Here is a 20,832-nt window from a genome sequence, read left to right as displayed (position 1 = left end):
TTGATTTATCCTTTTTTTTTAGCACTATAATACTTGCACATTCCCACGATAAGGGTGCCTGACCTGCCTGCGCTATACAAAAAATGCTATGCATATCCTTTTTAATGTCTATCAGGAAGGTCTTGTAAAATTCAAGTGGTATTGCATCCGGTCCAGCAGCTTTCCCTGTTGCCAGGGAGCTTACTGCCTCAATTATCTCATCAATACGAATTGGTGCATCTAATGTAATTTGTTCCTCAGAAGAGAGCCTGGTACTCTTTAATCCCCCCAAAAATTCACTAACCTTTTTTTGTAGCTGTTCAGAATACACTATATCTTCACTATACAGCTCCTGATAGTAACCCTTAAAAACCTCTAGAATTCCTTCTAACTCTGTATGTTTCCGCCCATTACCATCAATTATATTCAAAACATTCTGTTTAACTGCCTTTTGTCTGACCCGTCTAGCTAAGACTTTTCCTGTGGATTCACCATATTCATAACACTCCAATCGGTGACTTTGATAGACGGCTGCCACTGTTTTATTCAAGTAAGCATTTATTTTAGCCTTAAGAATCACCATTTGGGTCTGAGTGAGAGTAATGTCTTCTCTACTAGTAATTTTACTAGCTAATTCCCTCTCTTTTGTTATTAATCTTTCTTGAAGTTCTACAATTTCCTTCCCCCTAATTTTCTGTATTCCCAAACTATAGCTAAGAGTTTCACCTCTCACTGCAGCTTTAAATGAATCCCATACCATCCCCGAATCTGCCGTATTCCTATTGATATCAAAAAAGTGGTGAATCCACTCTTTCATATGGGATATATATCCTGGGTCAACCAACAATTTCCTATCAAATGTCCATACACGACGCGGATTAGATGGTCCCTTAATTGTTATGGACAATATTAATGGATTATGATCTGATAAGAATCTGGGTTTGCATTCTATTTCAGCCCCATGGATTAAGTTTTGTGATACGAAAAAATAATCCAACCTTACCAATTTAGCATGTGGGAACGAGTAATAGGTATACCCTGGATCTACAGTTTTAATATTTTCCCAGACATCTCTCAACCCATGTTCCCTTACTAACCTCCTTAGAGCTTTCCATACTTTAGGCTTTCGTCCCTGATATAAACTCTGGGTGTCCATGCTCCTGCTACCTACCTCTAAATGAATATTTAAGTCGCCACAAATAATTATTGGTAAGGGCCATCCAACTAGTTCCATATTCAACGTATCCAGAGGCTCAGCTTCGTCCAAAACTGATCCATATATAGTGCAGAGGGTAAATTTAAATGTATTCACGGATAATTCTAAGAGAGCCCACCGCCCATCGTTACTTGCTCGAGATCTACAAACTTGTACATTGTTATTTCTGGCAAGTATCGTCACCCCACGTGTCGAAACCTCCTGTCTGGTACAAACAAGAGGCGTCAACCCAAGCTCTCGTATGAGCTCTCGCTTACTCCATGCAATGTGTGTTTCCTGCAAGCAATATAAATCTGATTTAATTAGTTTAAGACCAGCTGCCACTCTTTTCCTTTTCTGGGGGCTATTTAGACCGCAAATATTCAGTGTACAAATCCTTAATCTATTTGCCATATCACTCAGTTTGATGTACCAAACTCACGTCAATACTTTCTCCCTTAAAGAAACCAACTTGTTGATATTGAATCCTATACATCCTCTTCTTTTGATATGTCTTCATTAAATTGTTCTGAACATTTCTACCTATATTAGTGCCCCTCCCACTCCCCACCACCCCTCTCCCCCCTCTCCCCCCTTTCCCATCCTCCCACCCCTTATACCCCAACCCTGCTACCAACCACCCCCCCACCCCCCTACACCCCTTACCCCTACCCTTACACCCAATTTATGGAGAGTATGGGATCTCACTGTCCCTAATGATGGTAAAGCTTCCGCTCCGACCGTCCCTACCCAGTGCATGATTTTCTTTTTCTTTTTTTCTTTTACCTTTTCTCCCTTTCTTTGTCTTTATCTCTCTCTATCTAACCCTGTTTCAGCCAAAACAATATCTTACCCCCGGCTCGACTTCTCAGGGCTTAACTCCTAACCCTCTCTACTTTACCCCCACCCCTATGTCCCAATCCAGAAAATCTATCTTAGGGAACCGGACGGTTAAGTCCACCCAAAAAAGCCCTTGCTTTCTCCTCTGTCGTGAAGAAGTAAGTCCTATTATCCATTACTACTTTCAGTTTAGCCGGATTTAATAAAAAAACCTGTGCCCCCTTACTTTGAAGTGGCTGAATTAACTGCCGGAGCCTCCACCTTTTTTCAACAGTAATATGGCAATAGTCTGGTCTCACAAAAAACTCACATCCCTTAGCCTTACTTCTAGCATTGGGTCGAGCTCGGTCGTATATAGCCTGCCTTGCCTGATAATTAAGCAAAGAGATTAATATTGCTCTAGGTCTACCACTTCCTCCTTCTGAGTTTGGTCCTATTTTACTAAAAGGAAATCGATGGGCTCTTTGAACCTCTTTGTCCCAGTCCCACTGGTGTAAGTCCGGAAAAGCTTCCTTAAGAAGTGCGACCATAAAGCTATGTATATCTGATCCTTCAAGTCCTTCTGGTACACCCAGGACGCGCAGATTATTCCTCCTCATTCTGTCCTCTAAATCTGTCAATTTCCACTGAGTGTCCTCAAGTTGTTTCTCCATCATTTCTCGAGATGACTGGCGAGCTCCAGCCTCATCCTCCAGACGCGAGATCCGGGTCTCTGCTTCTTCCATCCGTGTAGTAAACTCTGAACATGTCTTAGCTACTCGACAAATTTGGATTTGCATCTTGCGGCAAGCCATTTGAGTCCTACGGCTCTCTAATTTAGATTCCTCTCGATGTTCCATAATGCTTTGATATATGGTTTCCAGTGACACAGGATTAGGCTGTTTTTCACCATTATCAAATAGAGTTAAATCATCCTTGGAATACTCCCACTGAAGCCCCTGAAGACCCTTAGTGTCCAATGGGTTAGTGGAGTGCTTATTAGGTCCTACTTGCTCACTTCTCTTCCTCTGTTTTTTCCTGACAGTGGCACTCCTACCACTCTCCTGTAATTCCTTTCCCAGTGCCAAAGAGGACACCTCAGATTCGAATTCAGAAGAAGTTTTATCCGCCTCCAAATCCAGCTGCTCGTTGCTTGACCAACTTGAATGATCTGATAGTGAGAAAAACTTGCCTCCTTGTATTGTCTCATTATCGCGTAATTCCACTGGCCTCCGCTCCACCTGTAATAATGACCTAGCGCCTTGTGCGCCCTCCCTCTGCTCCCTCTGACTCCCGGTAGCTTGTTTTTGTAAAGTTGCCACATCTTCAGCATCACTCTGCCCACCTTCATGCGGGGGGGGGGCACATCTATAGCCGTCATCTCTTCGTTTACTTGAGGATCAGCCTCCTCCAGAGCGGCGGGGGGGGTATCTATGCCCCCCACCAGTATGTCCTTCCCTTTCTCAAAATACCTGTCCAGTGAAGCACTCTTGTTTTTGGAGACAACCTTCTCACCTAAGCCTTGTTTTATATCCGTACCCCCCCCCTGCCGTGCCGACAGGCTTACTCTTACCGGCTTGCCTCGTCCAGACAGTCACATTTTTCACTCCCTTAGGTGGCATTTTTACCTTTTTTTTTTGCTTTTTAATGCAAGATGCGTTATTATAATATACGCCCAGTGTCAGATACTTGTAATACAATAAAGAAACTCTAACCGTTTTTTGAGTCCACGTCGAAAATTGCCCCCAATTGGGACCCGTGAGCACAGACCTGTAGTTGTCTTCAGGTAGGAGCAGGAGCAGTCCAGACCGCATCCCGGGAAAACACTTTGAAATCCTTTTGGCCTCCGTCAGCAAATCCACGTAGTTTTACTTCTCCCAGGGAAAAAAAACAAAAAAAAAAAAGGGCCCCGCAGAAACCAAGAGCCAAGTAGCCTTGAACAATCCTCACATGAGAAGCAGTCCTTCAAAAAGCAATGTCACCCGCAATATTTCCCCTGTGCCGCCCCTCCTGAGAGTCCTGGGACAGTCATCCCCAAGAAAAGAGGGAGCAGGTGAAGCAACGCGAGTCGGCACAATGTTGCTAAAATGCCGCTACATTGTTTTCCTCTAAGCGCGACTGCCGAAGGAAGCTCCGACCCGCGGGAGAACTGCCGCAACACTGGGAGGTTTCCTTGGTCGGAGCAGACGCTTCGCGGCTGCGTTACGCGGCCGCCATCTTGCTCTCCGTCCCCAACTACATGTAATACTTCAAATGAAAGGTATCGCAGGTAGGTACTTTAGGAACTTTGAATTAGCAAAATAGCATATACACTTCACATAAATCACATATAGCTATTTTAAAACTAGACAGTGCAATTTTCAACAGTTCCTGGGGGGAGTAAGAGTTTGTTAGTTTTGCAGGTAAGTAAACCACCTACGGGGTTCAAGTTTGGGTCCAAGGTAGCCCACCGTTGGGGGTTCAGAGCAACCCCAAAGTTACCACACCAGCAGCTCAGGGCCGGTCAGGTGCAGAGGTCAAAGTGGTGCCCAAAACGCATAGGCTTCAATGGAGAAGGGGGTGCCCCGGTTCCAGTCTGCCAGCAGGTAAGTACCTGCGTCTTCAGAGGGCAGACCAGGGGGGTTTTGTAGGGCACCAGGGGGGACACAAGTCCACACAGAAAGTACACCCTCAGCAGCACGGGGGCGGCCAGGTGCAGTGTGCAAACACGCATCAGGTTTGTAATTGAAATCAATGGGAGACCAAGGGGTCTCTTCAGCGATGCAGGCAGGCAAGAGGGGGGCTCCTCGGGGTAGCCACCACCTGGGCAAGGGAGAGGGCCTCCTGGGGGTCACTCCTGCACTGGAGTTCCGATCCTTCAGGTCCTGGGGGCTGCGGGTGCAGAGTCTTTACCAGGCGTCGGGATCGGGGAAGCTCGGGGGGCAACTCTGGCTACTCATGGTCTAGCAGTCACCGGGGAGTCCTCCCAGAAGTGATTGTTCTCCACAAGTCGAGCCGGGGGCGTCGGGTGCAGTGTGTCAAGTCTCACGCTTCCGGCGGGAAACGCGAGTTGTTTTAAAGTTGCTCCTTTGTTACAAAGTTGCAGTCTTGGGTGAACAGGGCCGCTGTCCTCGGGAGTTCTTGGTCCTTCTAGAGCAGGGCAGTCCTCTGAGGATTCAGAGGTCGCTGGTCCCTGGGGAAAGCGTTGCTGGAGCAGTGTCTTTAGAAGTGGGGAGACAGGCCGGTAGAGCTGGGGCCAAAGCAGTTGGTGTCTCCGTCTTCTCTGCAGGGTTTTTCAGCTTAGCAGTCCTCTTCTTCTTAGGTTGCAGGAATCTGAGTTCCTAGGTTCTGGGGAGCCCTTAAATACTAAATTTAAGGGCGTGTTTAGGTCTGGGGTAGCCCTGAGGGTGGGTACATCCTCTTTGTGCCTCCTCCCAAGGGGAGGGGGGCACATTCCTATCCCTATTGGGGGAATCCACCATCTGCAAGATGGAGGATTTCTAAAAGTCAGAGTCACCTCAGGACACCTTAGGGGCTGTCCTGACTGGCCAGTGACGACTCCTTGTTTTTCTCATTATCTCCTCCGGCCTTGCTGCCAAAAGTGGGGCCGTGGCCGGAGGGGGCGGGCAACTCCACTAGCTGGAGTGCCCTGTGGTGCTGTAACAAAGGGGGTGAGCCTTTGAGGCTCACCGCCAGGTGTTATAGTTCCTGCAGGGGGAGGTGTGAAGCACCTCCACCCAGTACAGGCTTTGTTACTAGCCACAGAGTGACAAAGGCACTCTCCCCATGTGGCCAGCAACATGTCTGGTGTGTGGCAGGCTGCTAAAACTAGTCAGCCTACACGGATAGTCGGTTAAGGTTTCAGGGGGCACCTCTAAGGTGCCCTCCTCTGGGGTGTATGTTACAATAAAATGTACACTGGCATCAGTGTGCATTTATTGTGCTGAGAAGTTTGATACCAAACTTCACAGTTTTCAGTGTAGCCATTATGGTGCTGTGGAGTTCGTGCATGACAGACTCCCAGACCATATACTCTTATGGCTACCCTGCACTTACAATGTCTAAGGTTTTTCTTAGACACTGTAGGGGCACAGTGCTCATGCACTGGTGCCCTCACCTATAGTATAGTGCACCCTGCCTTAGGGCTGTAAGGCCTGCTAGAGGGGTGACTTATCTATACTGCATAGGCAGTGCGAGGTTGGCATGGCACCCTGAGGGGAGTGCCATGTCGACTTACTCGTTTTGTCCTCACCAGCACACACAAGCTGACAAGCAGTGTGCCTGTGCTGAGTGAGGGGTCCCCAGGGTGGCATAAGATATGCTGCAGCCCTTAGAGACCTTCCCTGGCATCAGGGCCCTTGGTACCAGGGGTACCAGTTACAAGGGACTTACCTGGATGCCAGGGTGTGCCAATTGTGGAAACAAAAGTACAGGTTAGGGAAAGAACACTGGTGCTGGGGCCTGGTTAGCAGGCCTCAGCACACTTTCAAATCAAAACTTAGCATCAGCAAAGGCAAAAAGTCAGGGGGTAACCATGCCAAGGAGGCATTTCCTTACACGGACCAATAAAAAAAGACTTTCATATGGCTTGGAGGGTTCTATTCTGCCACTCTTGAGCCCCATAAGTGAGGTTTGGTCTTCGGTGTTGTGCTGGCTTTTATTTGCAGCCAATTAGGCAGTTGTTCCTAGAGTTATTCATTCTTCTTGCAGAGCAGCATCAGCACCTTGGTGTTCTCCAGACCTTGCATAAGTTAAGTAACAATGTAAACAATTAGAAAAAACGCTTGCTTTGGAGATTCAACCCGGAATATCGAGTTATCTATAAAAAAGACCTTAAAAGACTATCACAAAATGATCAAAGTAGCCTAAGAGGAATTTTTCACAGCTAAAATTGTAAAAGCAGACAACTCTGTCCATGAAACTTTTAAGATTAAGATTGTCAAATAGTTTCTCTATCCTAGAGCCTGTAGCTTTAGGACCCCAGCCTCAACAGGTGTGCAACAAATTAGCCTTGTTGAGCTAAAAGAGAGACTATTCAGGGTTCTTTTGTTTAAACGGATTTTGTTTTACTCTCAAGGTATGACTAGTTTAAACCCAATGTCATTTGTACTTTCTCTCGCTTCAACAAGATTTCGCTAGAGGACTTGCAGCAAGCGATTCTACATTGTAAAATTGGGCTATCCATTTGACTCATGTCCTCCCAGTGCACTACCCCAAGAAAATGAGGTGAATAATCCAGTTTTTAAACATTTTCTTCTCTCATGATTATGGTTCTGTACTAAAATGCTGGAAACAGGCAGCAGTCGTCCCTTTACTTAAGCCAGCTGTAAATGGGCTTTGACTCTAAACATAGTACAAAGACGGCCCTGCTTGGGGTATCTGAGGAGATCAAAATATGCCTTAATCAGGGTCAGATGGCTACTTTTTCCTGTTGGTGGCTTTCAACAGTATCGCTGATCAGATACTGTTATCTAGACATGCAAATCACATTTTTAGAGGGCCTCTGGGCTTGAGTATAATATTCATCTGCTAAGGTAGGATACGCTTTCTGTTTGCTCATTTTTAAAAAAAATATCTTTCTGCATCTTGTCAGCCTTTTTTTTATTTTTTATAATTCAAACACATTAAATACTTGTATAGATTTATTTAGCTTATCTAAAGTTTGCTTTGCTTCTTCAACACTGTCACAACCTAGTAATTCCTTGTCCAATCCTGCTATTTCTTTTAATTCTTCTTTGCTATGCTCAAGAGCTGTTTCAATGCCTGATAACATTCAATGTCTAGAACAAGTGGTAGCAATATGGCTAAACCCTCATTTAATTTTCTTTCCTCTCAGAACGTTACAGACTTGTAGTCCTATTGGAATGATTCCTGCTTTAAGGTATTCTGTTAGCATACGGGCATGTAATTCAGTATGTACTTGCTTAATAATGAATAATTCTTATATTCATGGAAATATCTAGCAGATTTCATTCCACTGAAGACAGCCTTTTTTCCAGATATCATTATGGTTCACCAAGTTGAGGTCCTTAATTTTCTCAAACTGTAACAACTAACAGTACGTATAATGTTTTAGACATACACTTCTTTTACTGTTCACATTATAGTACATTTTTAATGATGATCCTTTCCTTGTCAGTTCCCTAGGTCATTGTTGTCATGATGAGACCCTCGTATCCAGCGTGAGGGTCAAAATGACGTCGACATTCTAATTGGACAAGACCTCCTTTGTTATGTTGTGACTGATAAATCACTGTATTGAGAAGTATATGCTATAATTAAATAAGAGCCTGTCTTTTTGAGATACACCAAGGCTACAGAACTTCATTTGATTCTTTTATTGTTTTTTGTTGTGGTGTCTCTTGTTCACTTGGGGAGCACTTTTTGATTATTTCTTCACAGTTTGATTACATAAAGGATAGTCTATGATATAGCAATGCCTTTCTCATACTAATAAATTAATGTTTCATACGTGGTGGTAGTGGCCTTGGAGGGGCATCTTGGAGATATTTTAGATAGATGATTTTTGTCTTTATTTAGGAATTTTGGTATGATTAAGCCAGTTGCAAGATATTTCTGCTACAATATAAAAATTGATTAAAAATGAGTTTCACATGAATATGTATTATGTTATAAATGTACCAAGGTTTTCATGAACATTCTGGGTTGCTCTTGTTTTTGCTTTGTGTCTCTAACCAACTCTGTCATCAGCCACGGCGTGCTTCAAGATCTGAACAGGACTGAAATTTAAAATGACCTCCAATTCGCTTGATGACCAGAGGCAGTAATTCTGGCATTCAAGGCCTTGAATTCATTACACTATGCTCTGCGGGTCTTGGAGAAGAAAAGCCAGTTCAGGTCCCAACTTAAGACCGGGCTCTTCAATAATAATTAATTCTGTCTGGTAGTTTGGTCCTTTCTTGTTCCTAGCGCCAGGACGCCTCTTAGCAGCACACATGCTCTAACACACCATCAAATACTAATATTAATTGAAACCAATTCTAAGCAACCACCGAAAATAAATGGATTATGACCAATGATTCAAATAAAAGTGGCTTTTTTAATTGTTGTTCTTGCAAATCACCCTACAAGAGCGGTTTCAAAAAGATAAGCACATAGCTTTCACGTCTTCATGCCGATGTTTTTTCCTCCAGGGGTTTGATCTTATCAAAAGGGTTTTTTTCATTTTTCAAGGCTGGCCCACCTGTAAGAATAATGGGCTTTCACAGATAAGCATCTGTGTCGGTTTTATAAAAACACAACCACCAATGTAGCAAATGGGTTTACATTTCTATTTTTCAGAGGTCAAAAGCAGATACAATGTATGTAGGTATAAATAAAAGTTAACATTTCAAAAGCCACATAGGTAAGCAGGGTGCACTACTTCATTCTAATTCACAAAATGAACAAAAACATGATCAAAGTAAGGGACATGTTAATGAGATACAATACAAAAGAGGGCGAAGAAGCTGCAATTTTTGAATTTCAAAACTTAGGGAAAACAAATGCTTAACAATATTGAGGGCTTTAATTTTATTATTTTCCTTATTCTCATAGGAAAGAACAAGTTACTTACCTTCGGTAACAAATTATTTGGTAGAGACTATCTTGCTGCAGATTCCTTACCTTACAATTCCCTGGTGTCAGCTTCGAATCCGTAATTTTTCTGCTGAGCAGTACGCTGCGCGTGCTGTCGGGTGGTGTCGTTCAGATCCACGTGCATCATCCGACTCCGCATGACGTCGTTAGCATCATTGAAGCTGTCTGTGACGTCACAGTTTTCTATATAGGCACCACCCCGGCACGTACGTCAGTTCTTTTCCACAACTGCCCACGCCAGAAGTGCAGAGTCATGGAAGAACCAGCTTGATTGTTTGAGGAAAAAGACATGCCCTTGAAAAAGGCAAAAATATAAAAACATGATGTATATATCCGGAGAGCGGGGAGGCTTGGGTGGGTGCAAAAGAAATCTCTACCAGATAATTTGTTACCGAAGGTAAGTAACTTGTTCATCGGAGACTTCTAGCTGCAGATTCCTCACCTTAGAATAGATACACAAGTTATAACTCCTAGAGGTGGGCTGCAAGAATATATTTCACACCAGGAGGTCCTGCAGGACTAAGTGGGCAAATAAATGCCTCTCTGTCCTCACCTGACTATCCAGGCAGTAGTGTCTTGCAAACGTGTGCAAGGAAGCTCATGTTGCTGCTTGGCATATGACAAGTACCGGCACGCCACGAGCCAACGCAGTGGTAGCAGCTTTCCCTCTGGTAGAGTGAGCCATCAAGCCCTCTGGAGGCTGCTTCTTAGCCAAAGCGTAGCATATCTTCTTACAGAGAACGACCCAGCGTAAAATGGATCGTTTCTGTACTGCCCGACCCTTCTTTGCACCAACGTATCCCACAAAGAGTTGGTTGTCCACCCGGAACTCTTTTGTGCGGTCAAGGTAGAACGATAATGCTCTTTTTATTTGGGTCCAGCTGATGGAGACGCTCCTCTTTCTTAGAGGGATGCAGTGGCACAAAGAAGGTGGGCAGGGTGATATTTTGACCCAGATGGAAAGGGGTCACCACCTTGGGGAGGAAAGAGGCACGAGTTCTGAGGACTACTTTATCAGGATATATCGTGAGATGCAGAGGTTTCAATGATAAAACCTGCATCTCACTCACTCGTCTGGCATATGTGATCGCCAGTAAAAAGGCTGTTTTGATAGTGAGCAGCCGGAAAGGACAGTTATGTAATGGCTCAAAAGGAGCACACTTTAGGAAAGTGAGTACTAGATTAAGATCCCATTGGGGCATCACATAAGGGAAAGATGGAAACATATGCACGAGCCCTTTTAAGAATCTCTGTACAATGGGACATATGAACAAAGATGGTTCATCGGGCAAGCATAGAAAAGCTGATAAGGCAGCAAGATAGCCCTTGCGAGTCCCTAAGGAGGAACCCTGTTGGGCGAGTGATAGAATAAACAAAAGGACATTAGATAGAGAAGAAGAAAGAGGATCAATAGACCTCTCTGTACAATATGAAACAAAACGTTTCCACCGGCAGGCGTAAATCGACTTAGTAGAGGCACGCCTGGCTGCCAGAATGACATTTCAGACTTCGAAAGGGAGGTCATAAACCATCAACTGTCACCGCTCAACCTCCACACATTAAGTCGCAAAGTTGACAGGTTCGGGTGGAGAACCTTCCCATGCTGCTGCAACAGAAGATCCTCCGGAAGAGGCAACCTGATTGGAGGACTGATTCTCATTTTGAGAAGCTCTGGATATCAGACTCTCCATGCCCACTCCAGAGCCAATAAGTTACTTGGGCCTGGTCGTTCTTGATAACTCTGGGCAGAAGTGGTATGGGCGGAAAGGCGAACAGGAGGCCTGAACTCCACTTGACGAAAAGCGTTGCCTAGCTATAGCCCCCTTGGAAACTCGAATGCGCGAAACTGCTGACATTGCGCGTTCTCTACGGAGGTTACTAGATCTAACCAAGGCTCCCCCCACAAGCCAGAGGGTGCAGTATATTCCATTACAAATTCTTTCATTGAATGTTAATGGCTTAAGGGTGCGAGGAAGAAGGGAACGAATATTACAGTATCTGCAGGATTCTACGGCACAAATTTTAGTCTTGCAGGAAACGCATCTCACAAAGGTGGAGTGTACTAACATAATACAAAAACTAAGATGGGTTCGAACATTTGCAGGTACAGAACACAATTATCATAATAAAGGGGTGGCAATTTTAGTTAAACATGTACAGCAGGGGGGTGTGGCAATCCTGGAGTCTAGATCAGATTTAGCAGGGCGATGGGTGATAGCTAAAATACAATTTGGGGGTCGGAAGCTGGTCTTAGCAGGCTACTATGGGCCCAACTGCGACGATATAGAACCCTTAAAGCAGCTTTTTTCTCAGCTTCTGGAATTTTCGGACCCGGTTGTTTTGATGGGTGACTTCAATGTGGTATTAGACAATGAGTTGGATAGGCATAACTGTAAATCACGAGGTACACCTAAGTCGCAACAGTATTTAAGGAGAATGATGAAGGAATTTGGTTTGTGCGATATTTGGAGGCAAAGGGCAGGGAATAGCAGGGACTTTTCTTTTTATAATAAGAAATATAGACATGCGTCGCGACTTGATTATTTTCTATTAGATATGCGTTTGAGAGAGGAGGTGAAGAATATTGCGTATCTGCCCTCGCATTTACCAGATCACTCTGCGGTGGTGTTAAATATGTGCTTTCGTCAGACAAGTTGTAGTGACCGGTGGACGATTGATCGGACATTGTTATTAGATCAGGAGGTGTTGCTAAAGTTGCGTAAGGAAGCCGAATTCTTTTTTAGTGTAAACTTGGGCTCCGCTCCTTTATCTGTAGTATGGGACACTTTTAAAGCGGTCATCCGTGGGGAGTTAAGGAGTTGTTCCATCCAGAAACATAAACGGCAGAAAGAAGAGATTTATGCGCTGGAGCAGGAAATGCGAAAATATAAAGTCAAAATAATTGAAGCAGGGGAGACGGAGGCTTTGAGGGCCAGCTGGGATGGGTTGAGAAGCCAGCTGGAAAAGATACTACAGGGAAGAATTCAAAGCAAATGGGAAGCAAGCAAACTGGCCCATTTCGAATACGGGGAAAATGCGGGGAAGTTGTTAGCCTGGAAAGGCAAAGCTGATCGTGTTAGGAACTACATCAAGGAGGTTGAAGTGGAGCATTCAGGTGAAAAAAGAACAGATGAGGCGGCAATAGAAGCGGCTTTTCGAATTTTTTTTTTCACAACTGTATTCGGAAAGGCTAGAGGTGGATGAAGGTATGGTAACGGATTGGATGGGGGCTGATAGATTTTTAGGTTTATCGTTGCAGGAGAAGGAAGCACCGAACGCCCCAATAACGGCTGAGGAAATTAGGAGAATTCTGACTAGTAGTAAGTCGGGAACGGCGCCAGGCCCGGATGGTATTCCAGTGGAAGTTTATAAGGTATTAGGGGACTTAGTTATCCCAGTATTGACAGAATTGTTTGGAGGGATCCTGGAATTTGGCAATGATATTCCTCTTTCATGGAATGAAGCGGTTATCTCCTTAATTTTGAAACCGGATAAAAATTCAGCGAAGTGTGCCTCATACAGGCCTATATCATTGCTGAACAGCGATTATAAACTGCTAGCTAAGCTTCTAGTGGATAGGCTGAGTAGGATAGCGAATAATCTAGTCCACCCCGACCAAAAAGGCTTTTCTAAAGGCAGATATTTGCATGAATTAACTTTCGAACTGATCGGGGCAATAGATATGGCCACAACGTTTGGGTCGCCTTATTATTTTAGATGCAATGAAGGCTTTCGACCAAGTTAATTGGAATTTTTTTAAATCGATTTTGAGGCGGGCCAATTTAGGCTCCAAGTTTTGTGGGGTAATTGACCGGATTTATACATCCCCTTGTGCTAAGGTTTTGGTGAACGGTAAACTTACGGGCGAAATTACTATTTCAAGAGGTACGAGGCAGGGCTGCCCCCTATCGCCGGTATTGTTCAATCTGTATGTTGAGCCATTTGCTAGAAAAATCAGACAAAACCCTCTTATTTCGCCCTTCTGCTGCAATGGCTGGGAAAAGAAAATTTCTTTATATGCAGACGATCTACTAATATATACTAATAACCTGCCCCTTGCCTTTAACACAGTCAAAGATCTGGCTGAACAATTTGGAAGGATATCAGGGTACCGGATTAATGTGGGGAAAACAGAAACTATGCAGTGGAATATGGAAGTAGGGTCAATAACAAATAAGCAGGAAATACGGTACCTGGGTATCTTAGTGACGCCAAAATTTGAAGGACTTAGCTGAAATGAATGCTCGAAAAGTTATTAGCAGAATGTAAAATTATGCTACATAAATGGGCATGTCTCCCGTTGACGATTCTTGGGAGGATAAATCTAATTAAGATGTTTATTCTGCCCAAATGGAACTTTGTGTTTTCAGCTATACCCTTGGCAATGCACAAGGGACACCTAGATAAAATGCAACAAGCGATAAGTAGTTTCATTTGGAACTCAAAGGGGCCGAGGATATCATGGAAAAAGCTACGCAGAAGGAGGGAAAAAGGAGGACTGGCTCTCCCTGATTTGACATATTATGCGTGGGCTTTCTTTTTTAAAAACTCCAGGATGCTGTTTATATCCCCAGACGGTTCAGCAGTGGGCAGAATGTACAAGGCTATGGTGTTGTCTGAAAAAGGGGGCTTACAGTCTTTTCTATTTAAATTTGGTGACCCTTAATTCTTCAAAAAAGTTAAACTAAAAATGCTGCAAGGAATGGCAAGGAGTTGGTACCAGTTGAGGCGGCGGTTAGGTGTACATTATTATAGCTATCAGGCCCCTATCTGGGATTCCCCGGGCACCCCAGAATGCTGTCAGGATATTCGCATTACCACTTAAAAGGGCAGGTGTGGAAAGGTGGGGGGAGATTGCGCAAGAGGGTACTTTATGCCTTTGGGATGAATTGGTAAGAATAACGGACGGTTCTCTGTCCAGGTTAAAATATTTACAGATAAGACAGTGGGAAAAAGAAACTAAGGGGGGATTGGGAGTGGTAAATGCCCTGGAGGACTCTTTTTTTTAGACCTGGCGGTCTCGGCTTCGGGGAAGAGGGTGGCAGTTTGGTATTGGGAAATATTAGAAACTTTGGATGAGAACTTTGACCTACCAAACAAGTTATGGGGCAAGGTGATGTTAGGCGATAAGATTGGGTTATGGTGGAAGAAGTCGTATACAACATTGTATGAAGTAGTGAAGCCGGCCCCATTAAGGAAAAACCATCTTTATACTCTACATAGAGCATACATATCTCCGGCAAAACTGTCCAAATTTAAGAAGGGGGAGGTGATCAAGTGTCCGAAATGTGGCGGGTTAGGAGCAACGGATACACATGTTCTGGGACTGCCCCGCTATCCGGTTGTTCTGGGAGGAAGTTTTTAGGGCATTATCATCTATGTTAGGCTGGAAAATTAATTTATCACTCCCATTAATTATATTTGGGGAGCTCCAGGATGAGGGAATAGGGAAAAGGGTGAACAAAACTAATCGTTCATTTTTGTTCTATGTAATTGTGCTGGGACGGAATGAAATCTGTAAAAAATGGTTGAAGGAGCACTCTCCGAGCTATACAGATTGGTTGAATGCTGCTCTCCGTGCAGCAAATATGGACCTAAATGTGCAGGGCTCAAAGAAAAGCGTAGAAATGTGGTCTCCATTATTAAATTGGCAGGGAATAGTCTAAATCTGCTCCCCTGCTAAGCTTACTGCTGGGTATCTATGTGAAACTGTCCCAATGATGTTTTCAATGCCTCAGTCCAATGATTAAGCACCGTTCAACACCTCAGCAGGTCTGTTTAGGCAGACCGGGAGTTACAAAGGTGCACCCCCTGACTTGAGTCTCTCTTCTTAGTCAAGAGGGCGAAAAGGTTACAGGAACGAAGAGGTGTCTCAGTAAGCGGGGCTGAATGAGGACAAAAAAAAAAAAAAAAGGCTCTCCCCATTGCTGAAAGAGTCCTTGCACCACCTCAGGATAGAGATACCCTTTGTGATTCTCTAAGCATAGTCTGCTGAGTTAGTCCGCCCTGGTGTTCAGAGAACCTGAAAGGTGTTGAATCACCAGGGATATGCCCTGCTGTTCCAGCCATGTCCAGAGAAGTAGAGCCTCTTGACAAAGGGTCCACGACCCTACACTGCCCTGCTTGTTGCAGTACCACACGGCAGTAGTTTTGTCCGTGAACAACTGCACTACCTTCCCTTTCACAACAGGAAGAAATGCTTTTAATGCTAGTCGGATTGCTCGAAGCTCCAACCGGAGACCAGCAACACCTTGTCTTCACCTCTCCCAGATGGCTGCCCCATCGAAGAAGTGACTCATCTGTCACTACTGTGAGATCTGGTAGGGGAAAAGGAGTCTGCCTTTGACCCAATCGCAGTTCACTAACCACCACTGCAGATCGTTTGCAGTTCCTTCCGAGATCTGAACCATGTCGGTAAGATTTCCCTGATGCTGTGCCCATTGGTACTTCAGGTCCCACTGCAGAGCCCTCATATGCCATCTGGCATGCTTGACCAATAGGAAGCAGGAAGCCAGGAGCCCCAACAGCCTAAGAGTCTGTCTCACCGAAATCCAGGATAGAGGCCGAAACATCTGTATCATAACCTGAATATCCTGGACTTGCTTCTCTGTAGGATAGGCCCGATACTGCACTGTGTTTAGAACAGCTCCGATGAAAGTGAGCTGAGAGGGAGTCAGGTGTGACTTCAGCACATTTATAGTGAACCCCAGCAAATGCAGGAGGTTCGCTGTCGTCTAGAGATGAGTGACAAGAGCCTGGAGCGTTGGAGCCTTCAACAGTCAATCGTCTGGGTAGGGGAAGACAACTCCCTAACCTGCGCAGATGAGCTGACACCATTGCCATCACTTTGGTGAACACCAGAGGAGCACTGGTGGGTCTGAAGGGGAGCACGGTAAACTGAAAATGCTCGTGGCCCACCTTGAACCGCAAGTAATGCTTGTGGGCGGGCAGGATGGGGATATGAAAACACACATCCTGCAAGTCCAACGCTACCATCCAGTCTCCTTGGTCCAGGGCAAGCAAGACCTAAGCAAGAGTGAGCATCTTGAATTTCTCCTTCTTAAAGAAGATATTGACGTCCCTTAAATCCAGGATAGGGCAAAGGCCCTTGTTCTTTTTGGGAATCAGAAAGTAGCAGTAATAACAACCACTGCCTACTTCTGACATCGGGACACTTTCTATAGCTCCCTTGGCCAAGAGCCGTAACTACCTTGCGGAGCAAAACCAAATGATCCTCCATCAGCCGTTCTTTTATCAGAGGGATAGAAGGAGGGAAAGACTGGAAGGGGAGGGAATAGCCCTTCCGTATGATCTACAAGACCCATTTGTCCGCTGTGATGGAATACCAGTGAGGGAGAAGAAATTGAATCCTCCCTCCAACTGAACGGACATGGTCGTGCAGAACCACACTAGGAGGGCTTGGGCGCAGTGGAGGGGGGCTGTGTGGTGGCCGACCGCTGGCCAGACCCTCTGGGTCTGACGGTACCACAACCACGTCCTCTCCCGGGATGCTGTGAAGCCAGAGGTCGGTGGCTGAATTGTGGCTGGCATGGTACTGTGCCCCTTCCGAAGCCTCGAAAGGGACAGAAGACAGACAGCTGGCACTGAGAGGCCCAAGGATCTGGCTGTAGCTCGAGAATCCTTGAACTTCTCAAGCGCTGAGTTTGACTTTTCACCAAAAAGGCGAGAGCCATCAAAGGGCACGTCCATCAAACTTGACTGGCCATCCCCTGAAAAGCAAGTAGAACGTAGCCAGGCATGGCAACGTAGGGCCACTGTCGACGCAATCGCTCTACCCAGCTAGTCGGTGGTGTCCGATCCACGCCTGATTGTAAACTTGGCTGTATATCTCCCATCCTTGACAGACTGGGTGAGTGTCCCTTACTCCCTCCGGGTCATGGGGCGGCACCTGTGCCACCGTATCCCATAAAGTATAGGAAAAACGGCCCAATAGGCAAGAGGTGTTTACTGACCTCAATGCCAGGCTGGAGGAAGAAAACAACTTCTTTCCAAGTTGGTCCTGCCTCTTGGATTCCCTATCCAGAGGGGCGGAAGGGAAGGCACCACGGGAAGTGGAGGCTTGGACCACCAAGCTCTCTGAGGTGGGGTGTTGAGTAAGGAAACTAGGGTCGTTTGGAGCAGGTCGATGGCAGCGGCCAACTGTCCTATTCACAGGAGCCCCTGTGCTGGGTTTGGACCATGTTCCCAGAAGGACGTCCGTTAGGGCCTCATTGAAGGGCAACATTGTCTCTGATGTAGTCACCCCTGGCCGAAGCACCTCTGTCAGGAGATTCGTCCCGACTGGCACCGTTGGCAAGTCTAGGTCCAAGACCTCAGCTGTCCTATGCACCACCATATCATAAGAAGCTCCCTCCTCCGCAGCCACGTTAGGAGGAGAGAGCATGCCAGTATCTGGAGATGTGTCCAGTCCACTGGCTTCCCCTAGATCCTCTATCAGTCCTGTTCTTGCTCCAATTCACACTTTAAAGGGTCCTCAGACCCCTCCCAACTCCTCTCCTGTGCCTGGCTGTTCAAAATAAGGCTCAGGCAATGGTCTGGGCCTAATTGGAGCCGGTCCAGATCCGCTATCTGATCCTGGGGTCCCCAACGGCACAGAAGCCACTGAATCCAATGGGGCCCCTGCAGGCCCGAAGACCCACCCGAGGGTGCAGCCCGCTCAAAAACAAGGCGCATACCTCGTAAAACTCTTATTTGAGTGGGGGTCGCTCCGGTCCGTGGAAAAGGGGTAAGACGCAAAGTCAGCCTTGGCGACGGCTCCGCAGAACTGTGCTCAGAGCGTCGACGTTCCCTAGACGCCTCATCGGCAGACGGGTGTGACGAAGTCAAAGTCCTCTTGGGCTCCTTCTTCTTCTTGTGCCTCTTACCTGAATTATTGGATAACCTCGAATGCAAGGAAGAGGACTTTGGGTTCCCAGAGCGGTGCCACAACCTCATCCTACTGCGGGACCGTGACCTCCTTGGAGTCGTGCCAATTGAAGACGGCTGTCGGGCCGCAAAAATTTCGAGGCTCTCTCCCTCAAGGCCTTTGGAGCCATGGCCTGACAGTCGGAACACGAAGTCGAATCGTGATCCTTCTCCAGACACCAGAGACACACTCTGTGTGTATCCGTGACCGACATGGTGCGATGACATGCACCACACGGTTTGAATCCTGTCTTTCTAGAAAACATGTGAAGCAATCAAATGAAAAAAAACGTCAACTGTTGAAGAAAAAGAGTAGCTCTTTTTGGATCTGCACTTAACCGGCACAGAAGGAAAAGAACTGACGTATGCGTGCCTGGGTGGTGCCTATATAGAAGACCGTGACATCACAGACGGCTCCAACGACAACGGCAGGCGGAGCCGAACGATGCACGCGGATCCGAACGACGCCATAGAGGCATGGTATTCTTAAGAGGCCCTAAGGGTTAACAACATTGAGGAATATTTCCTTTCCAGAAGACTCAGATCTTTAATCCTAACAGATAAGGAGCCAGAACTGAAATTGTAATAAACCCTTCAAATAGCTGTATCTTTCGCTCAAAAGAATGGATCACCTGGCCTCCTGATGTGTACGTACAGAAAAGACAGATTTGCCTTATACTTTTAGACGACAATAACACATGAACTGTTACTGGACATAAAAACAATTTTTAGTGCATTACTGTGTTAATGTAGAAATCCCCCTACAGTCTAAATATCTTATATATGTACAAACATCATTTCAAAGTAGATTTAGCAAAATGTATGAATCACAAAGTTCCTAAGTCTTAGATACATAGATCACACTATCCTTGTATGAAACACACAGTTATACCATATGGCGACCATAGGTAAATTAAAAAAAAAAAAAAAGTATGTCTAAAAATAGTCAACTCCGTCTTGGGCTATCAAGTGAATCCGTGTGTGAAACATTCACTAGAGTTTAAACAGCAGTCCTCAGATACATTTTCCTGTATTAAACTGTATTTCATGCTACTCTCGTTGTCGAAAATATACCAATAAGATGTCAAGTTTAAAAAAAAAAAAAAAAAAAAAAAAAAAAGATAATTGATGATGTTTAAATTCTATACTTCCAACTCCACTCCTGTTTTTGGGAGTAGCTTTGAGTTTGCCTGTACTTCTAGAATAGCCAGCTTTGGAAATTATGCATTGTGCATTTTTGATACTAAACAATTATAACTGAGAAACCCACACAAACAATAAGTATGAATTAAAACACATTTATCATGAAATAACAGAAAAAAGTAAGAAAATTGGTAAATAAAAAGTGGAGTGTACTCGCCTTGAATTATTTTGCTGACTGGATGGAAGCACACTATAATAAACTGGCATTCCTGTTGTGGGTAATACGCCCTGATTGGACTGGTGGTTGGCGATTAAAACAGGCTGCTGATACGTCTGCTGATGCATTCCTTGAGAACCTTGCTGCATGGAAACCTAATTGAGGAAAGAAAAAAAAAAAAAAAAAAACGGTATATTCAAAACAAAGACCAGCGACGGAAACAATAACAAAAAACAGAGCAAGACATTATATGCCCCCACAACACCTACCATGTGTCCTGGTGCTTGTGTTTTACTGGATTAGTCAAGCAACTTGAATCTGTAGTGACATCACATGTTTTGTTTGTTAAACATGTATTCTAATCTAAGCGGAAAATGTTCTGCCGACTAACAGGGATACCACGTCAGTAATACAGAATGTGGAAATTTTGGGGATCCTGATGAATATGCATAAAGATTATTTTATAAGGAGATATGTTGACTCCATTGATCACTGGGGTAGCAACAGGTGCACTGTATTATAATGAGGTGCAGATTCACATTCAATAATACTCACTAAGTGAAAGTAGCAAATTACTGCTCACCACTGAAGAAAAGAGTTTTTAAGCAGCAGATAACAGGACACACAGGGAGGTTAATTAAAGTGCTTCTTAGGTTTACCACCCGTGTCTGTATTCTGCCTTGTTATTAACGGACACGCCAATGATGAGAAATGAGCGAGAATCAAATACCAGGATGAAGGAGAAATGTCATGGATGGGAAACTTGACCTGCAATAGTGGCTGATGCAATGCAACTGGGCATGATAAATAGCCGCTATACATTTGCTAAGAGTCGGTGGTGAAGAGCAGCAGTCAGGTAGACCAAAGTGAAATTTCATGTGCAAGGTGCTTGTGAGCTGCTGACTGGAAGAGACTGGTAGACCATTATGCTGTGGTTAACTGGCTCTTCCTGGTCCTATTTCTGGTAAACATAATC

At 45.0% G+C, this 20,832-nt stretch overlaps 1 protein-coding gene across 9 annotated transcripts in view; it reads right to left on the bottom strand.

Annotated features, from left to right (window-relative positions):
• R3HDM1 (R3H domain containing 1) overlaps window positions 1-20,832 on the bottom strand; it is a 642,394-nt gene that overhangs the window by 159,648 nt on the left and 461,914 nt on the right. For all 9 annotated transcript variants that reach the window (XM_069225061.1, XM_069225063.1, XM_069225066.1 and 6 more), the window contains one exon: window positions 19,857-20,011. In XM_069225061.1, the coding sequence (XP_069081162.1) occupies window positions 19,857-20,011 (155 nt within the window). The remainder of the gene's footprint in view (window positions 1-19,856; window positions 20,012-20,832) is intronic.

This window comes from Pleurodeles waltl, chromosome 3_1 (assembly GCF_031143425.1).
Source record: "Pleurodeles waltl isolate 20211129_DDA chromosome 3_1, aPleWal1.hap1.20221129, whole genome shotgun sequence".
In the NCBI taxonomy this organism is placed as follows: domain Eukaryota; kingdom Metazoa; phylum Chordata; class Amphibia; order Caudata; family Salamandridae; genus Pleurodeles; species Pleurodeles waltl.
The sequence above is the reverse complement of the archived record's forward strand: the minus strand, read 5'-3'. Positions and strand labels throughout refer to the sequence as shown.